This window comes from Haplochromis burtoni, unplaced genomic scaffold (assembly GCF_018398535.1).
Source record: "Haplochromis burtoni strain Fernald_Lab_line unplaced genomic scaffold, NCSU_Asbu1 Contig_303, whole genome shotgun sequence".
Classification (NCBI taxonomy): domain Eukaryota; kingdom Metazoa; phylum Chordata; class Actinopteri; order Cichliformes; family Cichlidae; genus Haplochromis; species Haplochromis burtoni.
The window spans coordinates 647,461-661,651 of record NW_024582664.1 but is presented as its reverse complement, the minus strand read 5'-3'; the positions used below and the strand labels follow the sequence as shown (position 1 = coordinate 661,651).

General features: G+C 39.4%; 1 protein-coding gene across 2 annotated transcripts in view; it reads right to left on the bottom strand.

The window, feature by feature from the left end:
* Positions 1-649: 649 nt before the first annotated feature.
* The window catches only part of rcor3 (REST corepressor 3), a 26,939-nt gene continuing 13,397 nt past the window's right edge, over positions 650-14,191 (bottom strand). Inside the window, exons 5-13 of one of the 2 annotated variants that reach the window (XM_005941242.3) lie at positions 12,972-13,133; positions 12,668-12,792; positions 12,242-12,253; positions 12,061-12,139; positions 6,880-7,095; positions 4,578-4,655; positions 4,308-4,365; positions 2,741-2,985; positions 650-2,509 (exon numbers count right to left, since the gene is read on the bottom strand). In XM_005941242.3, the coding sequence (XP_005941304.1) occupies positions 2,129-2,509; positions 2,741-2,985; positions 4,308-4,365; positions 4,578-4,655; positions 6,880-7,095; positions 12,061-12,139; positions 12,242-12,253; positions 12,668-12,792; positions 12,972-13,133 (1,356 nt within the window). In that variant the 3' untranslated portion in view covers positions 650-2,128. The remainder of the gene's footprint in view (positions 2,510-2,740; positions 2,986-4,307; positions 4,366-4,577; positions 4,656-6,879; positions 7,096-12,060; positions 12,140-12,241; positions 12,254-12,667; positions 12,793-12,971; positions 13,134-14,191) is intronic. The other variant, XM_005941243.3, reaches the window with a different exon arrangement.

Genomic DNA, 14,191 nt, shown 5'->3' with positions numbered 1-14,191 from the left:
TTTCAAAACAAAAACTTTAAAACCTACCCTTCAACCAGTATGTGTAGTAGACATGAAACTACATGTACTGGTTGAAAGACAAATATGAACCCAGCACACAATATTAAAGACTAAAAACTTAAGTTCATATTTTGTACAAATGTGTTGCCTGTCCATTCATATAAAAAAGAAATTACACCTCCTTTCAGTTCTATGGTTTTATGTATTGGGAAATAATCCTGTCATTAGGAGATCTAAAAGGTTGGTCTAAAAATGTGATAAATATAACCGTAGATGAACAACAACACATGACAAACGCCTCATATCCTAACACCTCATACCAGCTATGAAGCCCATTCCTATACACAGGGGTGCACATCAGTGGTCCGCAGGTGCGTATGCGCTGTCAAAATAAAAAACGCGCACCAGATAAGAAGTTGTCCGAGTGGGATTTTCACGGCATATTCTGCACCACATCTCTGTGCGTTCATCATTTGTGTGAAGCCAGCTCACCTCCTGCAACCGCTTTTCCGAGAATACGTGCTTCTTTTACGGTTCGGACTCTTTCTGACATTTCTTTGGAGGTGGAGGAACACCAAAGTAATTGCTTAAAGGAGCTTGCTTCTTCGACTTCTTTAAGAGTTCTAAACAATTGTCTGTTCTCCTCCAGAAAATCTTATGTACGCAAACGCGCGTTGCAACTTCTTATCTGGTGCGTGTTTTTTATTTTGACAGCGCATACGCACCTGCGGACCACTTATGTGCAGCCCTGCCTATACAACGCCACTCAGAAGTTTGGACACACTTTCACATTTTATGGTTTTTCTTTATTTTACTACTTTCTACATTTTAGATACATACTGAAGACATCAAATATATGAAGCAAAATCTATGGAATTATGCACCAAAGAAAAAAATGAGAATAACTCCTAATATGTCTTATATTTTAGCTTCCACCCTTTACTTTGTTGACAGCACTGCAAACCTTTGGCCTTCTCTCAATGAGCTTCAAGATGTATTCACCTGAAATGGTTTCACTTCACAGGTGTGCCTTGTCAGGATTCATTTGTGGAATTTCTTGCCTTCTTAATGCAGTTGGGACCATCAGTTGTGTTGTGCAGAAGTCAGGTTCGTACATAGCTGATAGCCCTATTTGATAACTGGTAGAATTCACATTATGGCAAGAACCAAGCAGCTAAGTAAAGAGACATGACAGTCTATCATGACTTTAAGAACTGATGGAGAAGCATGGAGGTGGAGGTGTGATTGTTTGCGGGTGCTTTGTTGGTGACACTGTTAGGGATTTTTGCAAAATTGCAGGCACACTGAACCAGCATGGCTCCACACCATCCTACAGCAACATGTGTGAGGGCTATTTGACCAAGAAGGAGAGTGATGGAGCGTTGGCCTCCACAGTCACCTCACCTAAACCCAGTCGACATGGCTTGGGATAAGATGGATCGCTGAGTAAAGGCAAAAGGGCCAACAAGTGTTCAGTATCTCTGCAAGCTCCTTCAGAGTGTTGGAAAACTATTTCAGGTGACAACCTCATGAAACTAATCGAGAGAATGCTAAGAGTGGCAAGGGTGGCTATTTTGAAGAATCTAAATTCTAAAACATGTTTTGAGTTATTTCACACTGTTTTGCTTACTACATATATATTCTATATGTGTTCCTTCAAAGTTTTGATGCCTTCATTGAGAACCTACAATTTAAGTAGTCATGAAAATAAAGAAAAAACAATTAAATGAGAAGGTGTGTCCAAACCTTTGAAGGTAGTGTATGTCATGTGTAACTGTAAAATGTTGTTGTTCATCTAATGTTTTATTGAAATCATTTTAGAGCCACATGAAGGTCTAGATGATTTTTTTTATTATATCGTGACTGGGGTTGTTATTAAATTTAAGTATCATGACAGCCCTTCTCCCAATACTTAAAACCTAAGAATTGAAGGAGATTGTACTTTCTTTTTCACCTGACTGTCTATCACTATGTCATAAAAGAACTGGTTATTAGCAGTAGCAATGAAAGTCACTGTTAACGTTTTGAGGGATATGCAGATATTCCCACAGGACCTGAATGCAGCAGTCTTTCAGACAGCTTTAGGTTAAGACTTAGACATTTCTTAAACAAAAATAGTGTGTATTTGTTAGTGGATAGAGGAAGATGAGGTTGTGTCCGACTGGTGGACAGTCAGGCTGGAGCACTGCTGGGCAGAGCTTAGACCTGACCCTGCAGGGTTTCCACTGAGGGTCAAGGGACCAGAAGGTCGGGGGTTAAGGCGGGGTGGCATTGGGGAGGGACGGATGAGAGGCGGGGGCTGCTGCAGCGTGGATCGGGGCTGCAAGAAGCGGGCTTGCTGTTGGAGTGGTGGGGGCTGACGGTGCAGAGAAGGTGTGGCAGGGAGGGAGGGGCGCAGAAGGGGAGGGGGTTGGTGAAGGGAAGAGGAGGAGGTACTAGATATCATTGGAGTCTGAGCTGAAGATGATGAAGAGGCAGCAGGGGATGCACCTAATGAAGTGACTTGACCCTGCATAGAACAAAAATGAGTTACTTACACAAGTCAAGCAGATACTCCTGCTCTGGAAGTTAGTTCCAAGATAATTTACATAACATTAGAGAATGAAAAACCACTAACTTCTAGGAATGGTTAAATTCAAGATAACTGGACTTCAAACTGGATAACTGTGTCTTCAAACATCTACTAACACCACCCAGTATGATTTCAATAATAATCAAGACTAAATTCACGAAGCCTCACCTCATCATCCTCTTCATCTGTGCTCTTTCCTGATGGAGTGTTTGAGCTGTTCTTTCCCTCCTCTCCCAAAGTGGCACTGTCTCCATTGGGAGCTTTGGTTCCCTGCTCCGCTTCCCACTCCTGCAGGACCTCTTCCAGGTTGAATCGCCGCCTGTAGTTCACAAAAAAGTTCTTCACCTGCCCTACCGTTTTATTACCGATTACGTCTGCGATGGCTTGGAAGTCTTTTCCATACTTCCTGACACCTGTACAACAACACAGATGGATTTTTAAAGTTACACAAATATATGCAATGAAAGAATCATAAATGGATGAGAGCACCATTTAGCAGTCATTACAGTTTAGAGGTATGTTTTTGTACATAAAGTAAAAATGTAGTCACTTTTAGCTCTGGTGTTCACCTCTGGCTCCTTTTTTTAAATGCTCCTCTATTTTCACCAGTTAGGCTCTAACTGTGATAATCTGTTATCATCATCATCATCATCATCATCATCATCATCATCATCATCATCGTTTATTTGTATAGCACTTTAAGAACACACCAGGCAGACCAAAGTGCTGAACAACACAGATCAAAACAACAACCAAATTAAAAATACCATAAAATCATTACATACAATAAAATAAATAAGAAGGTGTCAGTTTCCTACAGAGTTAAAAGCCAGGGAATAAAAATAGGTTTTCAATCTGGACTTAAAGACCTGCACTGATGACGCTTGTCTAATTTGGAGGGGAAGGTGCACCCCAACAGAGCACTTCATTGTTTCACAGCAGGCTTACTGGTGGTTCCTAGGATATTTAAAAAGTAGAATGGGAGACAGAGCGGTCAGCTTTCAGCCCATCTTCTGTGGAACCAGCACCTAGTTTGTATTCAGGAGACAGACACCCTTGCTACTTTACAATTAGGCTTCAAATTTTTCTTTTTGACAAAACTCCCTCCCCTCAACCCCAACCTGCCATGGCAGATGGCTACCCCTCCCTGAGCCCGGTTCTGCTGGAGGTGTGTTCCTTGTTAAAAGAGAGTTTTTCCTTTCCACTGCCGCCAAGTGCTCGCTTAACACGAGGTTGTCTGATTAATGGGGTTGTCTCATTGTTTACCCTAAAAAGTAATGTAAGGTTAACCCTACAATATAAACCATCTTGAGTTGACTATTGTTGTAATTTGGTATAAAATATTAAATAAATATAAATAAAAATAAGATACTTAATAATATAATATATATATATATTATTATTTATTATATAATAATATATATATATATATATATGATATATATATATATAACTGTAATTAATGTATATATATATATATATATATATATAGAAGCTGGATAGAGTAAAATAAAGAGTGAATTTAAAATGTAATCTACTTCTTGGTGCTGAAAAGTTGTTCACAGTGGATTTTTAAAGTTTATTCTTTGAAAACAACTGGCTGCTGTGGTCAAAAATGGCTGTAAGAGTGAGAACCAGCCCATATAAAAGCCAAGAAGTTCTTTTTCATGTATGCCATTTGGTGGATTTTACTTTTAAAACCTGTAAGCAGCTGCTTTTTCTACATGGAGGTTACCTTGAACAGCCAGGAGTTGCTCATCTGTAGTCCAGCGGGCATTCACCTTCTGGTTACACTACAATATTGAATATTAAAGTTAAAACACACGACAAACTAAAAGATATAAAAACATTTCTACTTTCCACAACAGGGATCCTCATTTACATATATACTTTATCAGAACATAACTTTATCATAGCAGAAAACTCATTACCATAAATGGCTTCAACTGAGGAGTTTCATGCAATTTAATCATCATAATATCAGTCATCTTCAGTGTATTTGTACCTCAGGTAGTCTGAAGTCTTCGATCCCAGACTCCAACATGTGTTTCAGTCCACTGTTCATCTGTTTGGCATTCTGGACCTGAAGAATAGACGAGAAAGTCAAAGGTGAGAATTAACAAAACTCCCAGAAAACCCTTTAAAACCTGAAGCTGTTTTCAGATGTCTCACTGGGATTGGCCATTTCCCAGTCGTTTGGATTGGACATTTTTTACCATCTCAGATTCATGGTGCAAAAAATCTGTGATGTCCAATTTCACCCATATCAGAACAGCTGTGGTAACTGTTCAATAAATTTCCACAGAGATGCGTGACCTTTGTCCTGCCTCCTACACATCATACTGAAGAAACACCATCACCTATATCAGACCTGGGCATTGTCTGCTCCTTGTCCAGGCTGTATGAAGTCAGTAGGAAAGTAGGATTCAAATGTAAATAAGTATTTAGCATTTATTTGTCCCATTTCAGCTGCCAAATACTCTTTGATAAACTCTGTCTTTGAAAAAAGTCTATAATAAAGAGAATGCAAAAAACAGAAGAACGTTGAGGAAATATTTATCAAACTTTATTGCTGTCATTCTGAAGGTCACTAGGTTTTTTTTTAGTTGACATACTTCAGTGTGTCCAAACAAATGCAGCTTCTCTACGAATATATTGTAACAGACATTTACGAGGGATGTATGCTAACCTCGATAGAAAAAAAAACAAAATTTGATGCAGAATGTAGAGTTGTATGGTCTAAGAGTATTTAGTAACTGAAGTAAGAGGTAAAGCTGTGTTCTTTGTTTGTGGAGAGCAGTTTGCTGTGTTTGAGAATTATCCTTTGAATCACCATTATACAGAGAAATACAAGAACTTGACTGATACAGCGTGGGAATGGATGTGAAGATTTGCTAGCAAAACTGCAAAAGCAACAGGGACTTTTTACCAAGCTTTAGACATTAAGGGATGTAGCAGACATGGTGAGCTTTGCCATAAAGTTTTTGGTTTTTTGCCATAAAGTTGAATAAAACAGTTAGTAAACAGTTCTCTCATGGTGAGTTTATCAAAAAGTATTTCCTGGACATTGCTGTGCCAATATGACCTGAAAAAAGACGCATTTGAAAATGTGCCCTTCTCTAGTCAATCCAAACAATAAGACAAACAATAAAGACGTTGCAGGAAATCAGGAGCATCAGTTCAAAAACAAACTGGACAATTTTGGCCTTTTCTTCTTGGCAACGGACAAGTGTTGTGATGTTGATGACAAAATGCAGTTATTCATCTTTGTGTGTGGGATAACAAAAGAGTTCGAGATTATGGACGAGCTGGCAGAACGCATTCAATGAAAGAAATCATTCAAAAGGACTAATTTGTTCATGGAGCTAAATGCTTGGATAGGTTTGGGCTGAAATGGGACAAATTTGCAGGTGTTATAACTGACGGGTGGACAAATTGGAAGAATTATTAAAAGTCGGATTATATAGACTTTTTAGGCCAGTGTGACAGAAATGACCACAAAACTGAAATGAATATTTTCTGAAAAATAAAGTAATAAAAACAAATAAATAGCCATGGAAATTGTATTTTGGTTGTTTGCTGTCAGAAATGTGTAGAGTTTTTATTTTAATATTTGGAAAGAGGAAACAGGAAGTGCAGAGAACTTTGAGAAAGCATGACTGCACTAGTGTGTTTTACAACATTTTTTTTCTCACTCTTTACAAGTGTAGTAGTTTCATACAATTGTATTACTTCTACAGGATGCTTATTTTGTACTCTGTTTGTTAGTGCTTAACTACACTTACCTGTGGGTTATGTGACAGTCTATTAAGTCTGACAATCTCTTTATATGTCTTTCTAGTTTCACTGATGTCAGTACATTGTGATTGCTGTGTATCATCATTTTTACATGCTGTAGTGCCATTTTTTTAAGCATTTCAAGTTTCCGTACATCAATACAACCGTGAAGACCTCTCTAAATATTTACAGGAAGGGTGATAAATAGCACTTGGATCAAATTTAAGCCCTCCCATTTCAAAATGTAAACTAACACACACATGTATGCGGTACATCCAGCAAAAGTTATTTTGACTATAACCTCAACAGTGTTCTCTGATGTATTTTAAAAACAAAGAATAATGCTGCTAAGCATTCTGTTACTTACCAAGGGGCTACAACTGTTAGTAGTTCAACATATTCCCACGGTTGCACAGACAAATATTAATGGGTTATTTTGACACAAACAAAACTTGCAACCAGTGTCTGATGTGAGGAGACAATTTTTTTTTTAGGTTTAGTAGTTCAGTAGTCAAGTGGATGAGGGCTACCTGTCTCTTGAGAGACACCAGCTCCATATCCAGCTGACGCAGAAGGGTGTTTGCAGCGGAGGAACTGCAGGAGACGGCCACAACATCCTCCTGGGTCAGGTACATGCCTTTGGGGGGACGACAGCGGGAGCGTTGGTGATGCCGGTGCTGCAGGGTCTGATGCTCCCTACGACCCAAAGCTACCTTAGATCCTGGCACTGGGGGCTCTGCCTGGTTCTGAAGGTAAGAGAATGATTTTAAACATTGATAAAAGTCTAGTTATATGAGGCCTTAAAAATAGCATTGACAACTAACTAAAATGCTGAAGCAGTGAATAAAAATGCGAAATATACGGCATCACGCAATAATCTGTCAGCCTACCTTTAGCAGCAGTAATTTGAAATATAATGAATATATCTTTCATTTTGTTATGGAGGAGTTGTCACCCACTCTTCTTTACATTATTGCTTCAGTACATTGAGGTTTTCTTTTTATCTTCTCTTCGTATTTATATTTTTCTTGTCTGTATATGCCTATTTAAAAATAGTTTAAATAGGTAAAGTTAATGGGAGCAAACTTTCTTGCTTGTGTGCACAAACTTGGCCAAATAAAGTTGATTCTAATTCTGAAAGCTCAGGAGCCAAAACTTCTGCTTTTATAGAAGTGCTCACACTTGCTGATGATCAGTTAATCAACTGAATGTGAATTTGTTAGGTACCTGGCTGCTGCTTACGTTTTTAATTTCTATGTAAGCAATAAGGCTGCACTTAACCTTTCCCAGGTCGCTCCTTCATTTTGGCTTAATTGTTTTTAAATAAATAATAACATGGCATAATATGTTATGTTTTGTTGCTCATCCAAGGCTGTATTTACCTGTTTGTTTGTTTTTTTTCATTATAGCCTGCTACACACAACCTTAGAATTAAACCATTACATTTTCATCAATTTGGTTTTTTACAAAAAGGTTTCATTATTTACTAAATATGTTCCTTTCAGGAGGTACATCAATAATGGCCTTAATTTGTCTGTCTGTACATCTGTTGGCAAGCCTTGAGTTGGAGCATGGACATTTATTGCTTTTTACTGTTTCTTTAAGGGAAAAATATCAAAGTCCTCAACTTTAAAGTTTAAAAATACACTTTGAGACTACTCTCAACTGTCCGAGTCATTATAGAAGTGTCTTAACTCTGCATTTTTCCTACTGCATACAAGGTTATAAAACAATTACAAAAAGAAGCCCATGTAATAGAAGTCTATGGAAAAATCTACTATGATATATTTGACTTCCATCACTAATTTCAAGCGTAACTGAATACAAAATGACATTAATTTTTAAATTACATAATGACATAATAACACCATCATTTTACTGGAAAACAAAAAAGCCCAGAATAAAACTAACAACATTACAACAATCAAAACTTCAAGGAGGCCTAAAAGCACTAAATTTCCGCCAGTACTTCTTAACCAACTAACTACAATCCCTCATCAAATGGATACATTCAACCCATCACTTTCATTCATGGATGGACATCGAACAATCTGATTGTAAAATGGTCAATGGCCTGTAATTGTATAGCGCTTTACAGGGCAGCTGTGGCTCCATTGTAGCCACAGCTGCCCTGGGGTGCACTGACAGAGGTGAGGCTGCCGGACACTGGCGCCACCGGGCCCTTTGAGCACCACCAGTGGGCAATGGGTGAAGTGTCTTGCCCAAGGACACAACGACCGAGACTGTCGGAGCCGGGGCTCGAACCAGCAACCTTCCAATTACAAGACGAACTGCTAACTCTTGAGCCACGATCGCCCTGACACATGAAGTTTTATTAAAGACATATCAATCAAAGATTTACCATTTATAAGCAATACAATCAGACATCACAAGTGCAATAGCTTGGTGGAAGATTAATAAAATAAAAAACACTATATTCTCACCTACAACTCAAACACCCATATGGGATAACCCTGACTTCACTGCAAATAAATTACATTTTTGATAATTTCTTACAACCATCACTACTAGACAGCAACAATAAAACTGCAAAGTCATTAAAAACACAAAACTAAATAAACTAATATCCAGCATACCACTGGTGGTATGTGAGCTCCCTCTGGTGGTATGCGGGAAGTCTGCCGCAAAATTTTTAAGATGAAATAATATACCATGTTCTGATTTAATTTTTCAGAAATCCCTCAAATATACAGCTCTGCTATCACTTCCGACATAAATGAAGACAGAAAACTAAAAAAGCAGTGACGTTTGTAGAGTTACTGAAGTTGGGCTAGCTGGTATGTAATGATGTGCTACATGGTGGCTAGCTACACAGCTATGGTTAGCTTAATACAAACACATTAACACAGTGAAGCTGGAGAACGAACACTAACTTTTTTCCATTCGATAAAAGTTAACGCGAGGGTTCCCGATGGTTAGGGACAAATGCAATCGCATGTCGTGATGGTGTAAACGGACCAAACTTCAGTTAGGAGAACAACTGCGATAATCCATCCACATTACGAGGTTAGTTATTATTGTACTGCTGCATGGGCTGGGGTGTAGTTACATCGAAAGGTTTTAAAAACTGAGGTTTAAAATGAACAGTGGTAATAAAAACCGAGAAGGCCAACAGTGATCGCTGCCTTTTTTTAAGGGTTTTTTCTGATTAAATAAAACAAGATACAAAGCATTAAAACATATTAAAAACACAACAGCCTTGATAAACGCAGAGTAGTTTATTCATACCTCATCACTTAAAGAACGGATATCCCACCTGCTGTGAATGTTTTTAATGCAGTACAGTTGTTATTATTATCCCTTGTCACATCCTTTTTATGACAGTTAAAATAAATAACATTCATATAAGAAATTAATTGTCTCGTGTAAATGGTGTTATATAGGCCAATACTACTGGCCTTTAATGTCAGTCATAAGGGTGGTACTTTTAAGAGCCATATATTTTATGAGGTGGCACTCATTTTGAAAAGTTTGAGAATCACTTCTCTAATGACAATGCACCACATACTCCAATCAACAAATGGGAAAAAGACCTAAACATCCATGCAGATAATCCATTTTGGAATTTATGGAATTAATTAATTCAAGGAAATTATGTGGGTTACTGTTGCTCCAAGACAGTAACAGTAAATGACTAAACTAATTAAATAATACAATATATTACATTTTACAAATGTAAGAAATAGCACTAATATATACAAATTGCTCCACTGTAAATATCAAGAATAAAACAGATTCCCCTCTGCAAATCACTACATTTTCATGGTTAAGGGGTTTGTGTGTCCGAGGAATACCAGGGGCTATGTTGTCTGGGGGCTTTTGTCCCCTGGTAGGGTCTCCCATGGCAAATTGGTCCTGGGTGAGGGACCAGACAAAGAGCGATTCAGAAGACCTCTATGAAAAGACCATCGAGGGAACAGTTCACCCTCCCCGGGATAGGGTTACTCGGGCCCCGCCCTGGAGCCAGGCCCGGGGAGGATGCTCGAGGGCGAGCGTCTGGTGGCCGGGCACAGCCCGAAAAAGGGACATGGGCCCATCTTCCTGCAGGCCCACCACCCACAGGAGGCACCATAGGGGTCGGGTGCAATGTGAGTCGGGTGGCGGCCAGGAGGTGCAGAAATGGGCTTCCTCCGAAGGGTGCCTGGCCTCTCCCTAAGAGATAGGGTGAGGAGTTCAGCCATTCGGGAGGGGCTCAGAGTAGAGCTGCTGCTCCTCCACATCGAAAGGAGCCAGTTCAGGTGGTTCGGGCATCTGACAAGGATGCCCCCTGGGCACCTCCTGGGCGAGGTTTTCCGGGCATGTCCCACCGGGAGGAGGGGGTAGACCCAGGACACGCTGGAGAGATTATATCTCTCGGCTGGCCTGGGAACGCCTTGGTGGAGGTGGCTGGGGAGAGGGAGGTCTGGGCTTTTCTGCTTGGGCTGCTGCCCCCGCAACCCAGCCCCGGATAAGTGGAAGAAAATGGAAGGATGGATAAGAGATATATGGTTGACATTTAACTCTAACCTGTGAACTTGGTCATTTGTTATTTTACAAATGACAATAGAGTCCGCAATAATATTTTTATCATGTCTAACAACACCAACATACAAGTAATACAACACACCTCACACAGCAAAAGATACATGTCATGGGACTGACTGAATCAGAGTTTGCATAAACTGCACAATCAACACCACTAATGACCACCTTCACACATTCTGGCTCTGTCCACCAATACAAAACTTCTGGAAAGAAACAACTACCAAATTATCCCACATCCTTGACCACAACATCCCACAATGCCCCGTTCTCTGTTTGGTGATCTAGAAGAAGCATAAACTCCAAACAGATCAGAACACCCCTTCTTGTGGCCCTGATTCTCACCAAGAAAACAATCGAAATCAGAATCGGAATCAGAATACACAATGAAATTATCTATAACAATACTGCCCAACTGGAAAAACAGGAAAAAGATCACCACTGCCACCGCAGAAATCAACAGACCAGGGGAAGAGAAGGGAAACGGAGGGACAAAAAACAATAAGAATACAAAACCCGCTCTGAAGTTATTATTTCCTATTTTTTTTTATTTATGTTCTTTGTTTTCGTGTAATCATTTTGTCTTACACCAGTACAGGATAAAATATCTATGTATGTCTTCAGATGAACTAAAAGAATATTGGGTGACAACCCCCCAAAAAAAACAAACAAACAAACAAACAAACAAACAAAAAACCCCCAAAACAAACCAAACCAAAAACACATAACTGCCAAGAAGGGAAAAAAATGTAACCTAACATATAACCCTGTGTGAATGTTGGCGTGAATGGTTTTCTGTCTCTATGTGTTAGCCCTGTGGCAGACTTGCCACCTGTCCAGGTTGTCTGCTGGAACTGCTTGCATACTCTTGCAGCATGAGGCCGGGCACTGTCGTGCACCAGAAGGACCCCCACGACCCTACGCCTGACAGTGGGTCCAAAGATGCCCAAATGATATACTGGTACCCTTGCCTGGCTTGTAGAAGTCTGCGTATCCCTCCATGGATATACTTCTCCAGACCATCACTGATCCATTACCAACTCAGTCATGCCCAACTCTTGGTATTTCAGATACTCTGATTCAACAGTGTTCCTTTATTTTTGTGAGCAGTATATGGTAAAGTTCAAAGGTTTTAACAAAAAAAATGGAATTAGGTGTGTTCAAATTACCTCTTTCTTAGTTTCCTTGCTGGGGTCATAGTCACTGTCGTTGGCTTCAATGGGATTGGCATCCTGTATCTCCTCATCACTGCAGCAACAATAAGCCAAAATCCAATCACTGGATGTCGTCACACAACAGCAACCTCACACCGACGCAGTAGAATCCAAAACTAACTCTTTGTGAGCTTACGTTTTTAGGTAACTGAAATGATGATGGAGGTCAGTCAATAAAAACAGACACATTAAGTAACAATTTTAATGATTTTTCATATTTAAAAAGATCTGAAGGGCATGAGTCTGCAATGGTTTCTGCATAAAAATTCCCAAAATGTCCCAGGAAAGTTTCAATTTCCAGACAGGGACAGGTAGGTCTGACTGTGAGACGGACTTTTTGCTTAACAGGTGAGACGGGCATTTTGCTTAACAAATGCTCTCTTGTCGCCCTAGATTTTTTAACTGAGGTATGTCCACAAACTGTGGATAAATGGGTGTCAGAGTGCTTTGCGCTTTGACGAGACAAAATGCCTTCTTTTCAGCAAAAAAAGAGAAAACTTTTTTTTTCAAAACAAAGGACTATAGTCAGATTCAAGGAGTAGTGTTGATCTATGTGCTGTACCTCTCATCCTGGTTGCTCCTATTGGCCAATTTACGAGCCTGTCTGTCCATCAGACTTGTTCTGGAACGCGTCTTTTTCCATGAATAGTAGTACTTCACCAGACTGGAGATGGATTTGTCCGGTAACTGAAGCAAAAAATAAATAAATAAAATAAAATAAACAAAACATGTGATATTTTCATAGAAACAGTACCTCAAAACTGTTTGTACAGTACCCTCCCCCAAATCTTTATGGTTTATTGTTAATATCAGAAACATTACATTACTGGATCAGAAACACTGATGTTGCTGTGTTAAGTGGTTACCATCTGCTGGATGCGGTGAAAGCTCTTTCCGTGGAAACTAAAGGCCTGTTCAAACAACACTTTGTCCTCCACTGTCCACTCATCTGGGAACGGGGTGAAATTTGGCAAGTCGGCCAGAGATTTCTCAATATTGTGTTTGTGCCAGAAGAGCATGCCAAGAGCCTGAAGACACACACACAAAGGGTTACCAAAACACAGATACCACAGGCTTAAAGCACCAACCGCCTAGGCTAAAAGATGAAGCTATTTGGCCAAATCCCATGTTAATTAGCAGGTGCTCATTTTACTCACTTTAACTCTGTAGCTACCCACTCTTTGTTACTGTTCTCTACATGAGTTTGAAATAATGACCTAATGGTAGTCATACACCAGCTGTCATTCTTCAACTGTGTAAAAAAAATCCTTATTTTACAGATAAACAAGGGAATGGTTTGGCATAATCAACCTACAGTAAAGCCAAGTTCATAACAACAGTTCTGCTGTTTACTTAACTAATAGGATATTTTCAAGACATAAAAACTATTTCAGTAGCCTATTTACACTCAAATAGTACTTGCTAATGATGGAATAGATTCTGGGCTGTCTGCTCTCACTTGTAGAATCATCATAAGGTAAAACATCATCATCTTATATTTCATGACTTTTTTAGAAGGAATTTGAATATTATATGGTGCATATGGGGACGTGTGGGATTGAAAATAATTGCCAACAATGTCATTTTGACCCCATAGAAATTCATGTAAAACAGCAAACGAGACTTGGGTGTGGAAAACTATCGAGAGTAGATCAGCCAAAGCAGGCTGATCTGTGTCTCAGGTCTGAGGAGCAGAGTTCTGGAGTTGAAGAGCTACAGACGTGTGATGAAGCAATGTGGATCATGGATGAGAGGCTGCAGACTTGGTGACGTGGAGGCATTTGTGGACAGTCTTGTTGTTGAGTGTTAAAATAAGTTCTTTAAAAATCAAAAAATTATTTAATATAAAGGCAACATGAGCAGAGAGTACAAACATGTTAAGGGATTGACTGTGTTAGTTCAGTGAGTTATTTGTAAAGAAAACAATTTTCAGTAGCATTTGAAAACTAATGTGTACACTTATGTCTGCATTGTGTGTGGCCAGAAAGAGTCAGAAGTACCTGACTCCGTGGTATAATTCTCAAACAGGTAGCCTAAAGCAGATGACTCGTAAGCTGGAGAGGAAATGGCGTGTCACAAATTTAGA